The sequence below is a fragment of the Pseudophryne corroboree genome, chromosome 10, assembly GCF_028390025.1.
Source record: "Pseudophryne corroboree isolate aPseCor3 chromosome 10, aPseCor3.hap2, whole genome shotgun sequence".
Classification (NCBI taxonomy): domain Eukaryota; kingdom Metazoa; phylum Chordata; class Amphibia; order Anura; family Myobatrachidae; genus Pseudophryne; species Pseudophryne corroboree.
Window position 1 is genome coordinate 107,031,617 of NC_086453.1, and position 22,485 is coordinate 107,054,101.

The following is a 22,485-nucleotide window of genomic DNA, read 5'->3' on the forward strand; positions in this document are numbered from 1 at the left end:
CCGCCGTGGCGTGTCTGCAGAACAATTGTATAAGGCGGCTACGTGGTCCCCTCCCTCCCCAAGCTGCTCCTGGTTAAACAAAAAATTACAGGGAAAATACTGTGCAAAGTTCCCCTGTATTTTAAGAACGATCACCGGGGGGAAATACATTTTGGGGACCTACGTGTTTTAGAACTCAGCTCAGGGCTCCACTAGCCAGAGAGGTAATGCCTCAGCCAGTAGAAATGCTTATATTGGTCCCCTGGCCTTTATATTGACCCCCTCCCCCTAACTATTCAGCCATGGCTGTGGTTTCCTGGGGGAAGTGGGGACCCCCTCCAGGCAACGGCCAAGGCACAGCGGTGTAAAGATTTTCTGTGCACAGTAAATGTATCTCTTTTTGTAAATTATTCTTAATTGGTGAGTAGGACCCTGCAAGAAGAGGAACGTTTTCTGGCAAAGCAATCTTTTCTCATACATATGACGTTTGGAAGAGGGATTTAGGTTCAAACGAGCTGAAAATACATGCTATAAAAGAGATGCGGACAACCAACGGCCCCACTGCTGTTCTTGTGCAACTAAACGTGTGAAATAATTATTCTGGGACCTGTAGTTCCACAAGCAGCTGCTGGAGCGCTCTTCCACAAAATGGAGTCTTGGTCACCGACAAGATGGAGTCCCGGTCTTTGCAGTGAAGACACGCGCACATGATGTTAGGACTCCATGCGTTTCTCCCCCGCTCTCGGCGGGAGCACTGAGCCTGCCCTGTGTGTCCTAGTGACGCCGGAAGATGGCGGCCTGCGTGCAGCTGGGAGCTGGGATAAAATGGCGGCGCTGGAGGTAGCGGAGAGGTCAGAGGGTATTGATAATTGAGAATTTTCTATCAGTTTATTGTATTAAATGCGCAGGCTGAGCGATATCTTTATCCCTTGCACGTGCTATCATGGGCTCACTTTTAAAGTTGTTTTTGTTTTTTGTTTGTTTGTTTTTTACTTGGTCTTAATGTTTAATCATCCAAATATTCGTCCTTCTGCAGAAAAATAAAATGTGCACATTTACACAATTGCAAACGAATCAACCAATTGCAAACGGCCAATAACAACGTATTTATTGTACTAGTGTCACCTTTCAGCTCAGCACCAGATCATTTGTCCTTGATGGATCACACTTTGTACTGCAACTTTGTGTTCTTTGCAAGCTAACCAGTCACTGAAGTGCACTATTACACTGAGATGCCTCACAGGGTAAGCTGATTAATCAGGGATTTCATTTATATTTTATTTTTTATGTGTTATTCCTCATTTTCACACAGTATACTATGTAACTAAACTACAGTGTACACATTTTGGGTTGTTCTGTAAAGTTTATTCAGTCAGCAGTTATCAAACATTTGTTCTTTTTGTTTCAAGAAATGTCAGTAGCTTTAGTAATGCAGGTGGGAGTCAGTCACCGGACACAGCGTGCTGCAATGTCACTTTGCTTGAAAACGAGCTCCACTTCTAAACATTTAAGATTTTAATCTGGGGTGACCTTTGGAAAAGTTTTGTGGGCACAAGGGCATTTTAACGTTCCAGTGAATTTCACATTGAGACATAAAGGAAATAAATATAAATGAATATAGTTTATAGCATGCACGCAAGCATTTTGTTCTTGTGCTTCATGTTGTGTAATTTAATAAAATCAATAGCTGTTAAAACCGTGATAAATTACTAAAGTACTAAAGGTTTCATCGCAGCAGTAAACTACTCCAGCAGTAGTTTAAAAAAGTGATGGGGGGGGGGGGAATTAAATTCAAAGAGATGCGCACATACTGGTCATTTATGGTACTGCCAACATCACAAATTTTCGCTTACACCTCTATGGGATAGGATGGAAACAGAAAATCTTTGTCAGCAGGACACAATGGAGGTAATTCAATTGTCTGTCTCCTCCCCCCCCCCCCCCAATAAGGAAGTGATAAACCAGTGATATGTGCAAGGTGATAAAGGCAGCAGCCAATCAGATCCTAACTGTTAATTTACATACTGGAGCTGATTGGCTGGTGCCTTTATCACCTTGCACATATCACTGGTTTATCACTTCCTTACGCCTTCTCCAGGTTAATACATCTACCCCAGTATTATGTGGCAGGAATAATTACTGGCAGAATGTCTCACTAAAGGGTTGCAAGTAACCTAATGCAAGCAGCTGAAGATGATGTGTCTCAGCTAGATGAGGGCAATAAGGTGCTTCAATTGGAGCTGCATAACAACTTAAATATTATATAAATGTTCCACTTATGTCCAAGGAAATTGGCAGGTCTACTAGCTGGAAAATTCCCTTGTCTTAGCCCGACTCTGGTAAAGAGTAGTAGTTTGCTTTTACACTTACCAAAATCCTGGGTGAATGTTCGTTCACGTGCAAAAACCCGGGAATTTGAAGTAAGTGGAAAAGCGGTATTAGTTATGTATTAAATAGACTTTCATAAGTTTTGTTAAAGTGATACTGCTATTTTTGCCTTGGTTGGGAATCCAGAGCTTATCCTCATTTGAAAGCTGAAAAGCTTTCGTGATCTAAAAGGGGTTGTGGTGTAGCAAACTGGGATCACTACACAGGGTGTCTCACCCGAAATCACACATTGGCCCCCACAGTAATACATACATTACCACACACAGGAAAACACCCTCAAACACTTGGCCCCCACAGGTAAAACCTCAAACCCATTGACTAAACACAAGAAAAAAACCTCAAGCACATTGCCTCCACAGGATAAACTTCAGACACATTGCCCCCACAGGAAAAAAAACGCAAACACACTGTCACACACAGGAAAAAAAATTAAAACCTATATTAAATTGCCTCAGCTCCTCCCTTACCCATATAACACAAACACCACTCTCACACTACCTCCGGGTGCTGCTCCTGCAGAAAGTGTGTTGCGATCAGTCCTGAGATGTGCTTGGCGCTGTGAGGAGTCTGTGTGCCAGTGCACTGAGTACAGAGCGGGCAGCCAGGCGGTACAGCAGCTCCCAATTATACTCGACACACTCTGTAAAAGACAGACAGGCCAGGCAGTCGAACATCAGCAGCGATGGACTCCTCGCAGCACATGGGTATATTTTATTTAGCAAACTTTGGAGATAAAGGACCAACTAATCAGCTTCTAACTGTACTTTTTCAAACACAGACTGTGAAATGACAGAAGCTGATTAATTGGTACTTTATCTCTCTCCAAGCTGTGATAAAACTCCCCCTTAGCCTTGAACAAAAAAAAAGTATATATTATTTACTGCATTCACCCAAACAATGCAGATGGCTTATCTAACAAGGGGTGTAATTTTACCTGGAAACTTTGTTTAATTATTAAGGGGGATATTCGATTAACCCCTAAAAAATTTTGGACGAGAAAAATGGGGGCGGGGAGGGGGAATGGTTGTCACAATTTGTTAAACTTTTTGCCCATTTTTTTTCCGGCAATTTCAATTATACTTTTTTTTGTGAGCAACAGTTTTTTTTTTTGTTTTTTTTTCGGGCGACAATACATTAGGCTTGGGATAAATTCCTGAACCAATGTGTTTTTGGGCCCGGGATCGCGAATACGAGGCATTTACTTATGTGATTTTTCATGCAAAAACAAAAATCTGCCACCAATCAGAAGACTGGACTCAGGAGCAGCTCATCCCTTTTGTCTATGGTATGCAGTCAGAAAGCTGACAGTTATGATGTCACCATAATTGAAATGTTGACATAAAAAGTTGACATTAGCATTAGGCAGACCTCTAAACTACATTGTCAACATTGTGATCATGTCGACATTCTGAATATCCACATGGTCACTGCCGACTTAATATACCGAATCCCTGTCTCCTCCATGTGTATTATGCCACAGTGCTCATTGCTTGTGGTTGAACACTAATGTGTGTTCAATTTCTTTTGGCTTCCATAAGTGTGGGAAATGCTTATTTGTGTACAAGCAGACGACTGTTGGGAGGGACATTAAATGCATCAAAAACAAAATAGATTGCTATTTTAAACTGTAAATACTTCACCAAATCCTGTTACTAGAGGTGATCTCCTTCTGCTTTGTGATCTCAGCCATCATTGTATGATTGAAGATTATGGGCCTAATTCAGACCTGATCGCAGCAGCAAAATCTTGCTCTAATGGGCAAAACCATGTGCACTGCAGGGGAGGCAGTTCAAAGAGAGTACGATTTGGATGGGTTATTTTGTTTCTGTGCAGGGTAAATACTGGCTGCTTTATTTTTACACTGCAATTTAGATTTCAGTTGGAACACACCCCACCCAAATCTAACTCTCTCTGCACATGTTATATCTGCCCTCCCTGCAGAGCACATGGTTTCTCTAACGTCCTTGAGGATGCTGGGACTCCGTAAGGACCATGGGTAATAGACGGGCTCCGCAGGAGATAGGGCACTTTAAGAAAGCTTTGGACTCTGGGTGTGCACTGGCTCCTCCCTCTATGCCCCTCCTCCAGACCTCAGTTTTACACTGTGCCCAGAGCAGGATGGGTGCACTGCAGAGAGCTCTCCTGAGTTCTCTGCCTAAAAGCATTTTTGTTTGGATTTTTTCTCTACTTTTTCACAGGGAGCACTGCTGGCAACAGGCTCCCTGCATCGAGGGACTGAGGAGAGAGGAGCAGACCTTCTTGTCTAAGATAGGCTCTGCTTCCTCGGCTACTGGACACCATTAGCTCCAGAGGGGGTGAACGCAGGTTCTTACTGGGCGTCCACCCCCGGAGCCGCGCCGCCGTTCTCACAGAGCTAGAAGAACAGAAGACAGAAGTCGTCAGGCGGCAGAAGCCTTCAGCTTCACGGAGGTAACGCACAGCACTGCAGCTGTGCGTCATTGCTCCCATACACCACACACACTCCGGTCACTGTAAGGGTGCAGGGCGCAGGGGGGGGCGCCCTGGGCAGCAATGTAAACACCTCTTATGGCAAAAGACAATATACATGTACAGGTGGGCACTGTACATGTATATAAAAGCGCTCCCGCCATATTTTTGTAAGTTTGAGCAGGACAGAAGCCCGCCGCTGAGGGGTCGGGGCTTCTCCCTCAGCACTCACCAGCGCCATTTTCTCTCCACAGCACCGCTGAGAGGAAGCTCCCCGGACTCTCCCCTGCTTACACACGGTGAAGGGGTGTTTAAAAGAGAGGGGGGGGGGGGGGGCACATAATTGGCGGATAACATATTATACAGCGCTGCTGGGGAAAAACATTTTGTGTTGGTCTCCAGGATCATTGCGCTGGGGTGTGTGCTGGCATACTCTCTCTCTGTCTCTCCAAAGGGCCTTGACAGGGATACTGTCTTCAGAAAGGGGTTCCCTGTGTGTCTGAAGTGTGTCGACATGTTTGACGAGGAAGGCTCGCTTAATGTGGAGGGGGAGTGCTTGAATGTCATGTCGCCGTCGGCAACGCCGACACCGGAATGGGTGGATATGCTGAATGTCTTGAATGCAAATGTTAATCTATTGCATAAAAGGTTAGACAAGGCAGAAGCTAGGGATCAGTCAGGTAGCCAGTCCATGCCTGTCCCTGTGGCACCAGGCCCTTCGGTGTCTCAGAAGCGCACCATATCCCAGATCGATGACACAGATACCGACACAGATACTGACTCTAGTGTCGACTATGAAGATGCAAAATTACAGCCGAAGGTGGCAAAAGGTATTCGGCACATGATTATTGCCATTAAAGAGGTTTTGCATATTACTGAGGAAGCCCCGGTCCCTGACACGAGGGTACACATGTATAAGGGGAAAAAGCCTGAAGTCACCTTTCCATCCTCATTTGAACTAAGTGAATTGTGCGAAAAGGCTTGGGAATCTCCGGATAGGAGACCACAAGTTCCCAAAAGGATTCTTATGGCGTATCCTTTTCCACAAACTGATAGGATACGCTGGGAATCTTCGCCTAAAGTAGACAAGGCGCTGACACGCTTGTCCAAAAAGGTGGCACTGCCTTCTCAGGATATGGCTTCCCTCAAGGAACCTGCTGACCGCAGGCAGGAAATTACCTTGAAGCACATTTACACTCATTCAGGTACTATTGCTAGACCGGCTATGGCGTCGGCCTGGGTTTGTAGTGCGGTTGTAGCATGGGCAGATTCCTTATCTACGGAGATTGACACCTTAGATAGGGATGCTATTCAAATGACCATAGAGCATATCAGAGATGCTGCCTTGTATATGAGAGATGCTCAGAGAGACATTTGTTTATTAAGCTCCAGAATAAATGCTATGTCTATTTCTGCTAGGCGGCTCTTGTGGACCCGACAGTGGACGGGAGATGCTGATTCAAAGCGGCATATGGAGTCCTTGCCTTACAAAGGGGAGGAGTTGTTTGGAGACGGCCTCTCGGACCTTGTCTCTACGGCTATGGCTGGTAAGTCGAATTTCTTACCTTATGTCCCCCCGCATAATACAAAAAAGGCACCTCATTATCAAATGCAGTCCTTTCGTTCCAATAAAAACAAAAAGGTACGGGGATCGTCCTTTGTTGCCAAAGGGAAAGGTAGGGGAAAGAAACTGCACACAGCTAGTTCCCAAGAGCAAAAGTCCTCCCCTGCCTCTGCAAAGTCCACCACATGACGCTGGGGCTTCCCGGGGGGGGGGAGGCAGATCTAGTGGGGGCTCGTCTTCGGTTTTTCAGCCACGTTTGGGTTTACTCGCAGGTGGATCCCTGGGCATTAGAGATTATTTCTCAGGGATACAGGCTGGAATTCGAAGACTTGCCTCCTCGCCGGTTTTTCAAATCGGCTCTGCCGGCTTTCCCGTCAGAGAGGGAGCTAGTGTTGGCGGCAATCCAAAAATTGTATGTTCAACAGGTGATTGTCACAGTTCCTCATCTCCAGCAAGGAGAGGGATATTACTCTACCCTGTTTGTGGTTCCAAAACCGGATGGTTCGGTCAGACCCATTTTAAACCTAAAATCTCTGAACCTGTACTTGAAGAGGTTCAAGTTCTAGATGGAATCACTCAGGGCGGTCATCGCCAGCCTGGAGGGGGGGGGATTGGATGGTGTCCCTGGACATAAAGGATGCATACCTTCATGTTCCGATATTCCCCCCTCATCAGGCGTTCCTGAGATTTGCAGTGCAGGACTGTCACTACCAATTTCAGACGTTGCCGTTTGGGCTTTTCACGGCCCCGAGGATTTTCACCAAGGTAATGGCGGAAATGATGGTGCTCCTGCGCAGGCAGGGGGTCACAATTATCCCATACTTGGACGAACTCCTCATAAAGGCGAGATCTCGGGAGAAGTTGCTGGACAGCGTGTCTCTGTCCATGAAGACGTTGCAGATACACGGCTGGATTCTCAATATACCGAAGTCACAGCTAGTCCCTACAATGCGTATGACCTTTTTGGGCCTGATTCTAGACACAGACCAGAAAAAGGTTTTTCTTCCAATCGAAAAGGTTCAGGAGCTCATAGCCATGGTCAGGAACCTATTAAAACCAAAAAAGGTTTCAGTGCATCATTGCACGCGGGTCCTGGGGAAGATGGTGGCTTCATACGAGGCCATCCCTTTCGTCAGGTTCCATGCGAGGACCTTTCAATGGGACCTCTTTGGACAAGTGGTCCGGGTCCCATTTACGAATGCATCAAAGGATCACCCTGTCTCCCAGGACCAGGGTATCTCTCCTGTGGTGGCTGAACAGTGCTCACCTGCTAGAGGGTCGCAGGTTCAACATTCAGGACTGGGTCCTGATGACCACGGACGCAAGCCTCCGAGGCTGGGGAGCAGTAACACTGGGAAGAAATTTCCAAGGTCTCTGGTCAAACCTAGAGACTTGTCTCCACATCAACTTCCTGGAGTTGAGGGCCATATACAACGCCCTGTGTCAAGCGGAGGAATTGCTTCGGAGAAAACCGGTTCTGATTCAGTCGAACAACGTCACGGCAGTGGCTCATATAAACCGGCAAGGCGGAACAAGGAGCAGAGTGGCCATGGCAGAAGCGACCAGGATTCTACGCTGGGCGGAAAGCCATGTAAGCGCACTATCAGTAGTGTTCATCCCGGGGGTGGACAACTGGGAAGCGGACTTCCTCAGCAGGCACGACCTGCATCCGGGAGAGTGGGGACTTCATCAAGAAGTCTTCTCACGGATCGATGGGGACTGCCTCAAATCGACATGATGGCATCCCGTCTCAACAAACAGCTAAAGCGGTATTGCGCCAGGTCAAGGGACCCTCAGGCGGTAGCGGTAGACGCTCTGGTGACACCTTGGGTGTTCAGATCGGTCTATGTGTTTCCTCCTCTTCCTCTCATACCCAAAGTATTGAGAATAATAAGAATGAGCAGGGTCAGAACAATCCTCATTGTTCCAGATTGGCCACGGAGGACTTGGTATCCGGAGCTGCAAGAGTTGCTCACAGAAGATCCGTGGCCTCTTCCTCTAAGGCAGGACCTGCTGCGGCAGGGGCCCTGTCTGTTCCAAGACTTACCGCGGCTGCGTTTGACGGCATGGCGGTTGATCGCCGGATCCTAGCGGAAAAAGGAATTCCGGAGGAAGTCATTCCTACCCTGATCAAGGCTAGGAAAGACGTGACGTTAAAACATTATCACCGTATATGGCGGAAATATGTTTCTTGGTGTGAGGCCAGAGCTGCTCCTACGGAGGAGTTCCATTTGGGCCGTCTGCTTCACTTCCTTCAAACAGGAGTGACTTTGGGCCTAAAATTAGGGTCCATAAAGGTCCAAATTTCGGCCTTATCCATTTTCTTTCATAGAGAATTAGCCTCTCTTCCTGAAGTACAGACTTTTGTGAAGGGGGTGCTGCATATTCAGCCTCCCGTTGTGCCTCCGGTGGCGCCTTGGGATCTTAACGTGGTGTTACGTTTCCTCAAGTCACCTTGGTTTGAACCACTCAAAACTGTGGAGTTGAAATACCTCACGTGGAAAGTGGTCATGTTGTTGGCATTAGCTTCGGCTAGACGTGTTTCAGAATTGGCGGCTTTATCACATAAAAGCCCATACTTGGTTTTTCACGTGGATAGGGATGAGTTGAGGACTCATCCTCCATTTCTGCCAAAGGTGGTCTCATCTTTTCATATGAACCAACCTATTGTCGTGCCTGTGGCTACACGGGACTTGGAGGATTCCGAGTCCCTGGATGTGGTCAGGGCTTTGAAGATTTATGTGACCAGAACGGCTAGAATCAGGAAGACTGAAGCTCTGTTTGTTCTGTATGCGGCCAACAAGGTTGGCGCTCCTGCTTCAAAGCAGACTATTGCTCGCTGGATCTGTAACACGATTCAGCAGGCGCATTCTACGGCAGGATTGCCGTTACCGAAATCGGTTAAGGCCCATTCCACTAGGAAAGTGGGCTCTTCTTGGGCGGCTGCCCGAGGGGTCCTCGGCATTACAGTTGTGCCGAGCAGCTACTTGGTCGGGGTCTAACACCTTTGCAAAGTTCTATAAGTTTGATACCCTGGCTGAGGAGGACCTACTGTTTGCTCAATCGGTGCTGCAGAGTCATCCGCACTCTCCCGCCCGTTTGGGAGCTTTGGTATAATCTTCATGGTCCTTACGGAGTCCCAGCATCCTCAAGGACGTTAGAGAAAATAAGATTTTACTTACCGGTAAATCTATTTCTCGTAGTCCGTAGAGGATGCTGGGCGCCCGTCCCAAGTGCGGACTTCTTCTGCAAGACTTGTATATAGTTTTTGCTTACATAAGGGTTATGTTATAGTTTATCGGTTGAACCGTGGCTATGTTGTTGTTCATACTGTTAACTGGGTAGTTTATCACAAGTTATATGGTTTGATTGGTGTGGCTGGTATGGATCTCGCCCTTAGATTTACAAAAATCCTTCCTCGTACTGTCCATCTCCTCTGGGCACAGTTTCCCTAACTGAGGTCTGGAGGAGGGGCATAGAGGGAGGAGCCAGTGCACACCCAGAGTCCAAAGCTTTCTTAAAGTGCCCTATCTCCTGCGGAGCCCGTCTATTCCCCATAGTCCTTACGGAGTCCCAGCATCCTCTACGGACTACGAGAAATAGATTTACCGGTAAGTAAAATCTTATTTTTGCCCATTTAGAGAAAAATGTTGCTGTTGTGATCAGGTCTGAATGAGATCCTATGTACCTGGCAGGAGATCACCATATGTGTCTGTTACAACCTTAGGGCCACGTTTTAAGAAGCTTACTGGCAGTTTGAGAAAAAGCTATTAAACATTTAGGGGTCTATTCTTGTTATCTTACTGAACCACCCTCGTACAAGACCTCTCACGTGTGTAGTGTTCTCTATTTAATTTTACTCTTCCGCCTGGCCAGAGCAGACTGCTCATCATATCAGTCATAGTGTTCCAACATCAGTTGTACATTGGCGGGGCTGGCGGAAACATGATAAAACATTGAGGTGCGTAGTATGATTAGATTTCTGCATCTAAAGGGCACATCAGTAGCTGAAATTCATCACCAACTTGTCAAGGTGTACGGTGATAACATCATGTCACAGAAACAGGTTTGGATTTGGTGCACTATCTTTGATAACTGCATTACAGACCTTCAAGATGAGTAGTGATCCGTCCAGTCAAGCATGTCCACCACAGATGACAGTTTGTGCTGCATTGGAGGTCTGATTCAGGAGGACAGACCCATTCGAGTTAGTGATATTGCTGATGAACTGAACATCTCAGTGGGTACTGTGCACAATATTCATGAGCAACGGGATACAGGAAAAAGTGTTCACGCTGGCTACCAAAACTACTCGCAGAAGTTCACTTGATGCGGTACCTTGAGGAGGGAGTGCAGTCCTGCAAAAAAATTTCATGGTGACTGTGTTGTAGGACCACAAGGCGTGCTTCTAGTTGATTTCATCACCAAGGGAATTACAGTGAATGCTGTCTGCTATTGTCACACAATGACCCAGTTGCGGAGGGCAATTCTTCCAAAATGATCAGGGCTGCGTTGTATTGCTGCACGATAAAGCCAGGCCACACTCAGCTAACCTGATGCATCTGTTGTTACGACGCCACTATTGGGAGGTACAAAATGGAGGGTGACCACCCATGGAGGGGGCGTAATACCCTCCCCCCTGTTCTTCACTCTTGGGGTTAGCCCAGCACTTGTGGAGATGCCATGTGCACTTCATCTATTCACTGGCGGTGATTGCTAAATCGCAACTACTGGCCTGTGGTTGGGGATGGCAGACACATTATATCTTATGAAAATCCGGCAGGACATGGCGCCCCACTGAAATGGGTGTGGTTCATCAAATCGACAGTGTCTAGGTCGACAATGTTTAGGTCGACCACTATAGGTCGACAGTCACTAGGTCGACGGATGGAAGGTCGACATGTGCTAGGTCTAAAGGTCGACATGAGGATTTTTGTTTTTTTGGTGTCGTTTTCTTCGTAGAGTGACCGGGATCCCAAATTAGTGCACCGCGTCCCCTCGCATGGCGAGCGAATGGTGCCTTCACTCCGCTACCGCTTCGCTCGGCACACTTTACCGTTCCAATCGTAGTCCACGTGGATCGTTAAGTATGAAAAAATTCAAAAAAAGAAAAAAAATGTGAAAAACTGATGTCGACCTTTAGACCTGTCGACCTAGCACATGTCGACCTAGAAACCCTGTCGACCTTCCATCCATGTCGACCTAGTGACTGTCGACCTAAACTTTGTCGACCTAGACACTGTCGATCTTCAGACCGGATCCCACTGAAATAGCCTAGCAGGATCACTAACCCTCGTAGTTCTGGGGTTATAGATTGTAACTTTTCACTCTATGTGCTCTATTCGGAATGTGAAAAGAGAATTATTTCTCACTATCATATCTGTTCAATGTGATATATAGCTTTATTAAGTAGCAATTCATGTATACCGTTAACTCAATCCGAAAAAGTGGGCTCCGGTGATCCTGTCTTCTGCTGCTGCCCTCTGTGTTACCATGGAGTGGGAATGGTGGTCCTGTCTGTGCATGTACGGGCAGTGCCGCCTGCGGAGCAGCAGATCATCAGGGTCAGATCGAGTGGCCGTGGGGGGAACAGACTAGCTGGGGAACAGCTAAGTGCAGATCTGTCTACACTCGGGAGACCTCACATGAAGCCCATAGCCAGCGCTGTGGTGTATGGGCATCGACACTTGAAACTGTCAATCGATAGCTGCAGGTGTTGGAACGGTCAGTGCAACTGACCGTTCATAAATTGCCCACAATATCGGCGTGCTATCTTGTAGATAGCAGCACTGATACAGACAGGGGTGCATAGCGCTCCTGTCACTAAGCACACTTCTTCATACATGTAGGATAATTTTTATCAGCGCACATAACTCCGCTGATACCGCTTCTCCCCCCGTAACGACCTATTTTACATCTACCCCTGAGTGCAGAACCTTCAGACAACCTGAGTAGCCCAGACCCAGGCACCTCTGACTTTGTCTCAGAAGCGGGAGTGGAGGAGTCATGGAGACAGCAGTTTTCGCTGCTCTTTTCCCCTCAGGAGGTTCATTACGCCATACTGGATGGCAAATTCTTTTTTAAAAGCGAAATGAAAAGCTGAGCTTTCTCTTCTTCTCTAAATTGCTCTCCCGATATTACTGTATGGGGAAACGCTATGTAAACTAATTTGGGACACCGATGGAAAAAATCTGAGATTTCTCCACTGTAACCCCTTCTCTGAATGGGAAGAAGCAGTGAAAAGCCCTGTTATCACTGATAAAGGGCTTTTCACTGCTGCATGTATAGACCCATATGTCCTGTAATACTGTGAATAACAAGCTTGTCAATTTGCAACTATACAGTGGTGCTTGAAAGTTTGTGAACCCTTAAGAATTTTCTATATTTCTGCTGAAATTTGGCCTAAAACTACCTCAGGTTTTCAGACAAATCCTAAAAGTAGATTAAGAGAACCAAATCAAATAAATGAGACAAAAAAAATTAGACGTTCTCATTATTTATTTATTTTTTTTGCAGAAAATGATCCAATATCACATATTTTGAAGGTGAAATTAGAGTCGGGTATTTTCAATCTGTGGGATGACAATAAGGTGTAAGTGGACAACCTGTCTTTTTAAAAGAACAGGGAACAGTCTGATTTTCACAACACATTTGTGGAAGTGTATCTTGCCACGAACGAGAGAGATAACTGGGGACCTCAGACGAAGAGTTGTTGATGCTCCTCAGGCTGGAAAAGGTTACAAATCCATCTCTTTCAAGCACCACTGTAACTACCTTGGAGACTGCGCTTACAGCAGCAGCATCCCAGCTCCTGACCTCACTGTATTTCTCCCATCTTCTGTGTGCCTGTCCGGGATTCTACAAAGAACACTCAATACTGGGCAATGCTGGAGATACATGTAAGAAAGAGAATAGAGGTGAAGGCTAAAGTGCAGAGGACCGAGAAAGCTGGTGCAGGATTTGGAGAAAATATGTGGGTTGAGCACAGAAGCAGGGAGCAATCAGCAGATGGCCAGGGAACCCATTAGCATACCAGGGAGATGGAAATGAAAACTACTGGGGAGCGTGAGAGCAGTTGGAGAAAAAGGGGAGGTGGGAGGCAGAGCTCATGAATGAACAAAGTTAGTGTGACACGTGCAGTGACAATAAGCAGTGTGTGCCATTTTGTTTACACACACTGCCTGCACATAGCAGGCTTTGTAATTGGGATGCTCCTAACCTATAACTCTGTATACAGACATCCTGTCATGTGCAGCAAGTACAGTATGTAGAGTTTAATGTTTCTCTAACGTCCTAGTGGATGCTGGGGACTCCGTAAGGACCATGGGGAATAGACGGGCTCCGCAGGAGACTGGGCACGCTAAGAAAGATTTAGTACTACTGGTGTGCACTGGCTCCTCCCTCTATGCCCCTCCTCCAGACCTCAGTTAGAATCTGTGCCCGGACAGAGCTGGGTGCATTTTAGTGAGCTCTCCTGAGCTTGCTAATAAGAAAGTATTTTAGTTAGGTTTTTTTATTTTCAGAGAGCTTCTGCTGGCAACAGACTCTCTGCTACGTGGGACTGAGGGGAGAGAAGCAAACCTACTAACTGCGGCTAGGTTGCGCTTCTTAGGCTACTGGACACCATTAGCTCCAGAGGGTTCGAACACAGGATCTTAACCTTGGTCGTCCGTTCCCGGAGCCGCGCCGCCGTCCCCCTCGTAGAGCCAGAAGACAGAAGCCGGCGGGTGAAGCAAGCAGACATCAAAATCGGCGGCAGAAGACTTCTGTCTTCATATGAGGTAGCGCACAGCACTGCAGCTGTGCGCCATTGCTCCCACACTACCCACACACTCCGGTCACTGTAGGGTGCAGGGCGCAGGGGCGGGGGCGCCCTGGACAGCAATTATGATACTTTTGCCAAGAGGTAACATATATACAGCTGGGCACTGTATATATGTATGAGCCCCCGCCATTATTTTTACACAGAAAGCGGGACAGAAGCCCGCCGCTGAGGGGGCGGGGCTTCTTCCTCAGCACTCGCCAGCGCCATTTTATCTCCACAGCTCCGCTGAGAGGAAGCTCCCCAGGCTCTCCCCTGCAGTCTCAAGGTAGAAAGAGGGTAAAAAGAGAGGGGGGGCACATAAATTTAGGCGCATTAATCATATATACAGCAGCTACTGGGTAAACACTAAGTTACTGTGTAATTCCTGGGTTATATAGCGCTGGGGTGTGTGCTGGCATACTCTCTCTCTGGGGTAAATTTACTAAGATTCGTAATTTCCGAAAAAAGGTCAAAGTTCAATCACGAATGACATCGACAGTGTAAAACTGCAACTTTTTGAATTGATTACGATGGATTTACTAAGCTGTCGTATTCGGGTTTTTCTTTTCTTCCGATGTCGATGTCATTCGTTTTTTTTTTACCTATTTTTACGGCAGTGATTAGCAAAACACTGCCTTTTTTTTTACAATCAATCTCGGCCGGATCTGTGTGATCCGTGCTGGTGTTTATTTTATTTTATTTTTTAATTAAACAATGTAAAATCATTAAAAAAAATGCGTGGGGTCCCCCCTCCTAAGCATAACCAGCCTCGGGCTCTTTGAGCCGATCCTGGTTGCAAAAATATGGGGAAAAAAATGACAGGGGTTCCCCCATATTTAAGCAACCAGCATCGGGCTCTGCGCCTGGTCCTGGTCCCAAAAATACGGGGGACAAAAAGAGTAGGGGTCCCCCGTATTTTTAAAACCAGCACCGGGCTCCACTAGCTGGACAGATAATGCCACAGCCGGGGGTCACTTTTATATAGTGCCCTGCGGCCGTGGCATCAAAAATCCAACTAGTCACCCCTGGCCGGGGTACCCTGGGGGAGTGGGGACCCCTTCAATCAAGGGGTCCCCCCCCCCCCAGCCACCCAAGGGCCAGGGGTGAAGCCCGGGGCTGTCCCCCCCCATCCAATGGGCTGCGGATGGGGAGGCTGATAGCCTTTGTTGTAAAAGAAAAGATATTGTTTTTAGTAGCAGTACTACAAGGCCCAGCAAGCCTCCCCCGCATGCTGGTACTTGGAGAACCACAAGTACCAGCATGCGACGGAAAAACGGGCCCGCTGGTACCTGTAGTACTACTACTAAAAAAATACCCAAAAAAAGACAAGACACACACACCGTGAAAGTAAAGATTTATTACATACATCCACACAAACATACATACATACTTACCTTATGTTCACACGCAGGTCGGTCCTCTTCTCCAGTAGAATCCAAGGGGTACCTGTTGAAGAAATTATACTCACGAGATCCAGGGGTCCAGGCTCCTCGGGAAATCCAGGGGTAATCCACGTACTTGCATAAAATAAGAAAACGGAAAGCCGAGCCACGAACTGAAAGGGGCCCCATGTGTTCACATGGGACTCCTTTCCACGAATGCCAGAAAGCCACTCTGACTGATGTCTAAGTGGGTTTCTTCAGCCAATCAGGGAGCGCCACGTTGTAGCACTCTCCTGATCGGCTGTGTGCTCTTGTCCTCACTGACAGGCAGCACACGGCAGTGTTACAATGTAGCGCCTATGCGCTACATTGTAACCAATGATGGGAACTTTCTGCCCTGCGGTTGACCTAAAGTGACGTCACCGCTGAGCAGAAAGTTCCCATCATTGGTTACAATGTAGCGCATAGGCGCTACATTGTAACACTGCCGTGTGCTGCCTGTCAGTGAAGACAGGAGCACACAGCTGATCAGGAGAGTGCTACAACGTGGCGCTCCCTGATTGGCTGAAGAAACCCACTTAGCCAGAAGGCAAAGTGGGTTTCTTGCATTCGGGGAAAGGTGACCCATGTGCAAACATGGGTCCCCTTTCAGTTCGTGGTCGGGACACCGTTTTTTTATTTTTGGCAAGTACGTGGATTAACCCTGGATTTGCCGAGGAGCCTGGACCCCTGGATCTCGTGAGTATAATTTATTCAACAGGTACCCTTGGATTCTACTGGACAAGAGGACCGACCTGCGTGGGGCCATAGGTAAGTATGTATGTATGTGTGTATGTAAGTAATAAAATTATACTTTCACGGTGTGTGTGTCTTGTCTTTTTTTGGGTATTTTTTTAGTGGTAGTACTACAGGTACCAGCGGGCCCGTTTTTCCGCCGCATGCTGGTACTTGTGGTTCTCCAAGTACCAGCATGCGGGGGAGGCTTGCTGGGACTTGTAGTACTGCTACTACAAACAATATCTTTTATTTTACAACAAAGGCTATCAGCCCTCCCATCCGCAGCCCATTGGATGGGGGGGGACAGCCTCGGGCTTCACCCCTGGCCCTTGGGTGGCTGGGGGGGGGGACCCCTTGATTGAAGGGGTCCCCACTCCCCCAGGGTACCCCGGCCAGTGGTGACTAGTTGGATTTTTGATGCCACGGCCGCAGGGCGCTGTATAAAAGTGACCCCCGGCTGTGGCATTATCTGTCCAGCTAGTGGAGCCCGGTGCTGGTTTTAAAAATACGGGGGACCCCTACTCTTTTTGTCCCCCGTATTTTTGGGACCAGGACCAGGCGCAGAGCCCGATGCTGGTTGCTTAAATATGGGGGAACCCCTGTCATTTTTTTCCCCATATTTCTGCAACCAGGATCGGCTCAAAGAGCCCGAGGCTGGTTATGCTTAGGAGGGGGGACCCCACGCAATTTTTTTAGCAAAAATAAGCACTTTCACACCCCTTCCCACTGATATACATGCACGGATCTCATGGATCCCTGCATGCATCTCAAATCACGGATAAAAAAAGCAGGTCTGTTTTTTTTTAGGACTTTTTTACGAGTTGTAATTTTTCACGGCAGTGTTTTGTGTTTTTTTGCTTTGCACTTCTTAGTAAATGACCGAGATTCATACTTAAACAGCCGCGTTTTGACCGATGGTGTATTCATTCGTAATTTTTTACCTGAACTAGCAAAAAATTACGAATGCCCTCATCACTGCCGTGATTAGTGTTTAGTAAATGACCGAGATTTACCGAGATGACACTTTGATGAAAAAACGGCATCTCGGTCAAAATCGGGAGCTTAGTAAATATACCCCTCTGTCTCTCCAAAAGGCCTGGTGGGGGTCCTGTCTTCATATAGAGCATCCCCTGTGTGTGTGGTGTGTCGGTACGCGTGTGTCGACATGTTTGACAGGAGGGCTATGTGGAGGCAGAGCAGGTGCAGATGGATGAGGTGTCTCCGCCGACGGCGCCGACACCTGATTGGATGGATATGTGGAAGGTGTTAAATGATAATGTAAACTCCTTGCATAAAAGGTTGGATAAAGCTGAAGCCTTGGGACAGTCGGGGTCTCAGCCCATGCCTGACCCTACAGCGCAGAGGCCGTCAGGGTCTCAGAAGCGCCCACTATCCCAAATTGTTGACACGGATATCGACACGGATTCTGACTCCAGTGTCGAGGGTGATGATGCAAAATTGCAGCCTAAAATGGCTAAAGCCATCCGCTACATGATTATAGCAATGAAGGATGTATTGCACATATCAGAGGTAAACCCTGTCCCTGACACTAGGGTTTATATGTTTGGGGAGAAAAAGCAATAGGTGACTTTTCCCCCTTCACATGAGTTAAATGAGTTATGTGAAAAAGCGTGGGATTCTCCTGATAAGAAAGTGCTGATTTCCAAAAGGTTACTTATGGCGTACCCTTTCCCGCCAACGGACAGGTTGCGCTGGGAATCCTCCCCTAGGGTAGACAAGGCTCTGACGCGCTTATCTAAGAAGGTGGCCCTACCGTCACAGGATACGGCCTCCCTAAAGGATCCTGCGGATAGGAAGCAGGAAGGTATTCTGAAGTCTGTTTATACACATTCCGGTACCATACTGAGTCCGGCAATTGCGTCGGCCTGGATGTGTAGTGCTGTAGCAGCATGGACAGATACTCTGTCTGAGGAACTGGATACCTTGGACAAGGATACTATTTTACTGACCCTGGGGCATATAAAAGACGCTGTCCTATATATGAGGGATGCCCAGAGGGACATTTGCCTACTGGGCTCAAGAATAAATGCAATGTCGATTTCTGCCAGAAGGGTCCTGTGGACTCGGCAGTGGACAGGTGATGCCGATTCAAAAAAGCACATGGAGGTTTTACCTTATAAGGGTGAGGAATTGTTTGGGGACGGTCTCTTGGACCTAGTTTCCACAGCTACGGCTGGGAAGTCAAATTTTTTGCCATATATTCCCTCACAACCAAAGAAAGCACCGTATTACCAAATGCAGTCCTTTCGATCACAAAAAAGCAAGAAAGTCAGAGGTGCATCCTTTCTTGCCAGAGGCAGGGGTAGAGGAAAGAAGCTGCGCCATACAGCTAGTTCCCAGGAACAGAAGTCCTCCCCGGCTTCCACTAAATCCAACGCATGACGCTGGGGCTCCACAGGTGGAGCCGGGAGCGGTGGGGGCGCGTCTCCGAAATTTCAGCCACCAGTGGGTTCGCTCACAGGTGGATCCCTGGGCCTTACAGATTGTGTCTCAGGGATACAAGCTGGAATTCGAAGTGATGCCCCCTCACCGTTACCTAAAATCGGCCCTGCCAGCTTCCCCCATGAAAAGGGAGGTAGTGTTAGCGGCAATTCACAAGTTATATCTCCAGCAGGTGGTGGTAAAGGTTCCCCTCCTTCAACAGGGATGGGGTTACTATTCCACAATGTTTGTGATACTGAAACCGGACGGTTCGGTCAGACCCATTTTGAATTTAAAATCCCTGAACATTTATCTGAAGACATTCAAGTTCAAAATGGAATCGCTCAGAGCGGTCATTGCAAGCCTGGAAGAGGGGGATTTTATGGTGTCTCTGGACATCAAGGACGCTTACTTGCATGTCCCCATTTATCCACCTCACCAGGAGTACCTCAGGTTTGTGGTACAGGACTGTCATTACCAATTCCAGACGTTGCTGTTTGGCCTATCCACGGCACCGAGAATATTTACCAAGGTAATGGCGGAAATGATGGTGCTCCTTCGAAAGCAAGGAGTCACAATTATCCCATACTTGGACAATCTCCTCATAAAGGCGAGGTCCAGAGAGCAGTTGCTGATCAGCGTAGCACACTCTCAGGTAGTGTTGCAACAGCACGGCTGGATTCTGAATATCCCAAAGTCGCAGCTGATTCCTACGACGCGTCTGCCCTTTCTCGGCATGATTCTGGACACAGATCAGAAAAGGGTGTTTCTCCCGGCGGAGAAGGCTCAGGAGCTTGTGACTCTCGTCAGAAACCTCTTAAAACCAAAACAGGTGTCGGTGCATCACTGCACGCGAGTCCTGGGAAAGATGGTGGCGTCATACGAGGCCATTCCCTTCGGCGGGTTCCATGCGAGGATCTTTCAGTGGGATCTGTTGGACAAGTGGTCCGGATCGCATCTTCAGATGCATCGGCTGATCACCCTATCCTCCAGGACCAGGGTGTCTCTTCTGTGGTGGCTGCAGAGTGCTCACCTTCTCGAGGGCCGCAGGTTCGGCATACAAGACTGGGTCCTGGTGACCACGGATGCAAGCCTCCGAGGATGGGGGGCAGTCACTCAGGGAAGAAACTTCCAAGGGTTGTGGTCAAGTCAGGAGGCTTGTCTGCACATCAATATCCTGGAACTAAGGGCCATATACAATGCCCTGAGTCAAGCGGAGCCTCTGCTTCGCAACCAACCGGTGCTGATTCAGTCAGACAACATCACCGCAGTGGCTCATGTAAACCGCCAGGGCGGCACAAGAAGCAGGGTGGCGATGGCGGAAGCCACCAGGATTCTTCGTTGGGCGGAGAATCACGTGCAAGCACTGTCAGCAGTGTTTATTCCGGGAGTGGACAACTGGGAAGCAGACTTCCTCAGCAGACACGACCTCCACCCGGGAGAGTGGGGACTTCATCAAGAAGTCTTCACGCAGATTACAGATCGATGGGAACTGCCACAGGTGGACATGATGGCATCCCGCCTCAACAAAAAGCTAAAAAGGTATTGCGCCAGGTCAAGGGACCCTCAGGCGATAGCTGTGGACGCACTAGTGACACCGTGGGTGTTCCAGTCGGTCTATGTATTTCCTCCTCTTCCTCTCATACCCAAGGTACTGAGAATCGTAAGAAAAAGAGGAGTGAGAACAATACTCATTGTTCCGGATTGGCCAAGAAGGACTTGGTACCCAAAACTGCAAGAAATGCTCACAGAGGACCCATGGCCTCTGCCTCTCAGACAGGACCTGTTGCAACAGGGGCCCTGTCTATTCCAAGACTTAACGCGGCTGCGTTTGACGGCATGGCGGTTGAACACCGGATCCTAGCGGAAAAAGGCATTCCGGATGAAGTTATTCCTACGCTGATAAAGGCTAGGAAGGACGTGACAGCAAAACATTATCACCGTATATGGCGAAAATATGTTGCTTGGTGTGAGGCCAGGAAGGCCCCAACAGAGGAATTCCAGCTGGGCCGGTTCCTGCACTTCCTACAGTCAGGAGTGACTATGGGCTTGAAATTGGGGTCCATAAAGGTCCAGATTTCAGCCCTATCCATTTTCTTTCAGAAAGAACTGGCTTCTCTTCCTGAGGTTCAGACATTTGTTAAGGGAGTGCTGCATATTAAGCCCCCTTTTGTGCCACCAGTGGCACCTTGGGATCTCAACGTGGTGTTGGGTCTCCTGAAATCCCACTGGTTTGAGCCACTTAAAATCGTGGAGCTAAAGTATCTCACGTGGAAAGTGGTAATGCTATTGGCCTTGGCTTCGGCTGGGGCGTGTGTCAGAATTGGCGGCTTTGTCATGTTAAAGCCCCTATCTGGTTTTTCATATGGACAGGGCAGAATTACGTACTCGTCCACAATTTCTGCCGAAGGTGGTGTCATCTTTTCATTTGAACCAACCTATTGTGGTGCCTGCGGCTACTCGTGACTTGGAGGATTCCAAGATGCTTGATGTAGTCAGGGCTTTGAAGATTTATGTGACCAGAACGGCTGGAGTCAGGAAAACTGACTCGCTGTTTATCCTGTATGCATCCAACAAGCTGGGTGCTCCTGCTTCAAAGCAAACCATTGCTCGCTGGATCTGTAACACAATTCAGCAGGCTCATTCTGCGGCGGGATTGCCGCATCCAAAATCAGTAAAAGCCCATTCCACAAGGAAAGTGGGCTCTTCTTAGACGGCTGCCCGAGGGCTCTCGGCATTACAGCTTTGCCAAGCAGCTACTTGGTCAGGTTCAAACACCTTTGCAAAATTCTACAAGTTTGATACCCTGGCTGAGGAGGACCTTGTGTTTGCCCATTCGGTGCTGCAGAGTCATCCGCACTCTCCCGCCCGTTTGGGAGCTTTGGTATAATCCCCATGGTCCTTACGGAGTCCCCAGCATCCACTAGGACGTTAGAGAAAATAAGATTTTACTCACCGGTAAATCTATTTCTCGTAGTCCGTAGTGGATGCTGGGCGCCCGTCCCAAGTGCGGACTTTCTGCAATACGTGTATATAGTTATTGCTTAATAAAGGGTTGTGTTATGTGGCATCCGTTGAGTGATGCTCAGTTGTTGTTCATACTGTTAACTGGGTATGTTATCACAAGTTGTACGGTGTGATTGGTGTGGCTGGTATGAGTCTTACCCTGGATTCCAAAATCCTTTCCTTGTAATGTCAGCTCTTCTGGGCACAGTTTCCTTAACTGAGGTCTGGAGGAGGGGCATAGAGGGAGGAGCCAGTGCACACTAGTAGTACTAAATCTTTCTTAGAGTGCCCAGTCTCCTGCGGAGCCTGTCTATTCCCCATGGTCCTTACGGAGTCCCCAGCATCCACTACGGACTACGAGAAATTGATTTACCGGTGAGTAAAATCTTATTTCTCTGACGTCCTAGTGGATGCTGGGGACTCCGTAAGGACCATGGGGGATAGGCGGGCTCCGCAGGAGACTGGGCACTCTAAGAAAGATTTAGTACTACTAGTGTGCACTGGCTCCTCCCTCTATGCCCCTCCTCCAGACCTCAGTTAGAATCTGTGCCCGGCCAGAGCTGGGTGCTCCTAGTGGGCTCTCCTGAGCTTACTAGTAAAGAAAGTATTTATTAGGTTTTTTATTTTCAGTGAGCTTCTGCTGGCAACAGACTCACTGCTACGTGGGAGAAGCAAACCTGCCTGCTTGCAGCTAG

At 47.9% G+C, this 22,485-nt stretch overlaps 1 protein-coding gene across 2 annotated transcripts in view; it reads left to right on the plus strand.

Annotated features, from left to right (window-relative positions):
- Positions 1-656: 656 nt before the first annotated feature.
- LOC134966170 (transmembrane protein 11, mitochondrial-like) overlaps positions 657-22,485 on the plus strand; it is a 51,182-nt gene continuing 29,353 nt past the window's right edge. Inside the window, exon 1 of one of the 2 annotated variants that reach the window (XM_063942717.1) lies at positions 657-830. In XM_063942717.1, coding sequence (XP_063798787.1) covers positions 703-830 — 128 coding nt within the window. In that variant the 5' untranslated portion in view covers positions 657-702. Of the gene's footprint in view, positions 831-2,125; positions 2,205-22,485 lie in introns of those variants that run through there. The other variant, XM_063942718.1, reaches the window with a different exon arrangement.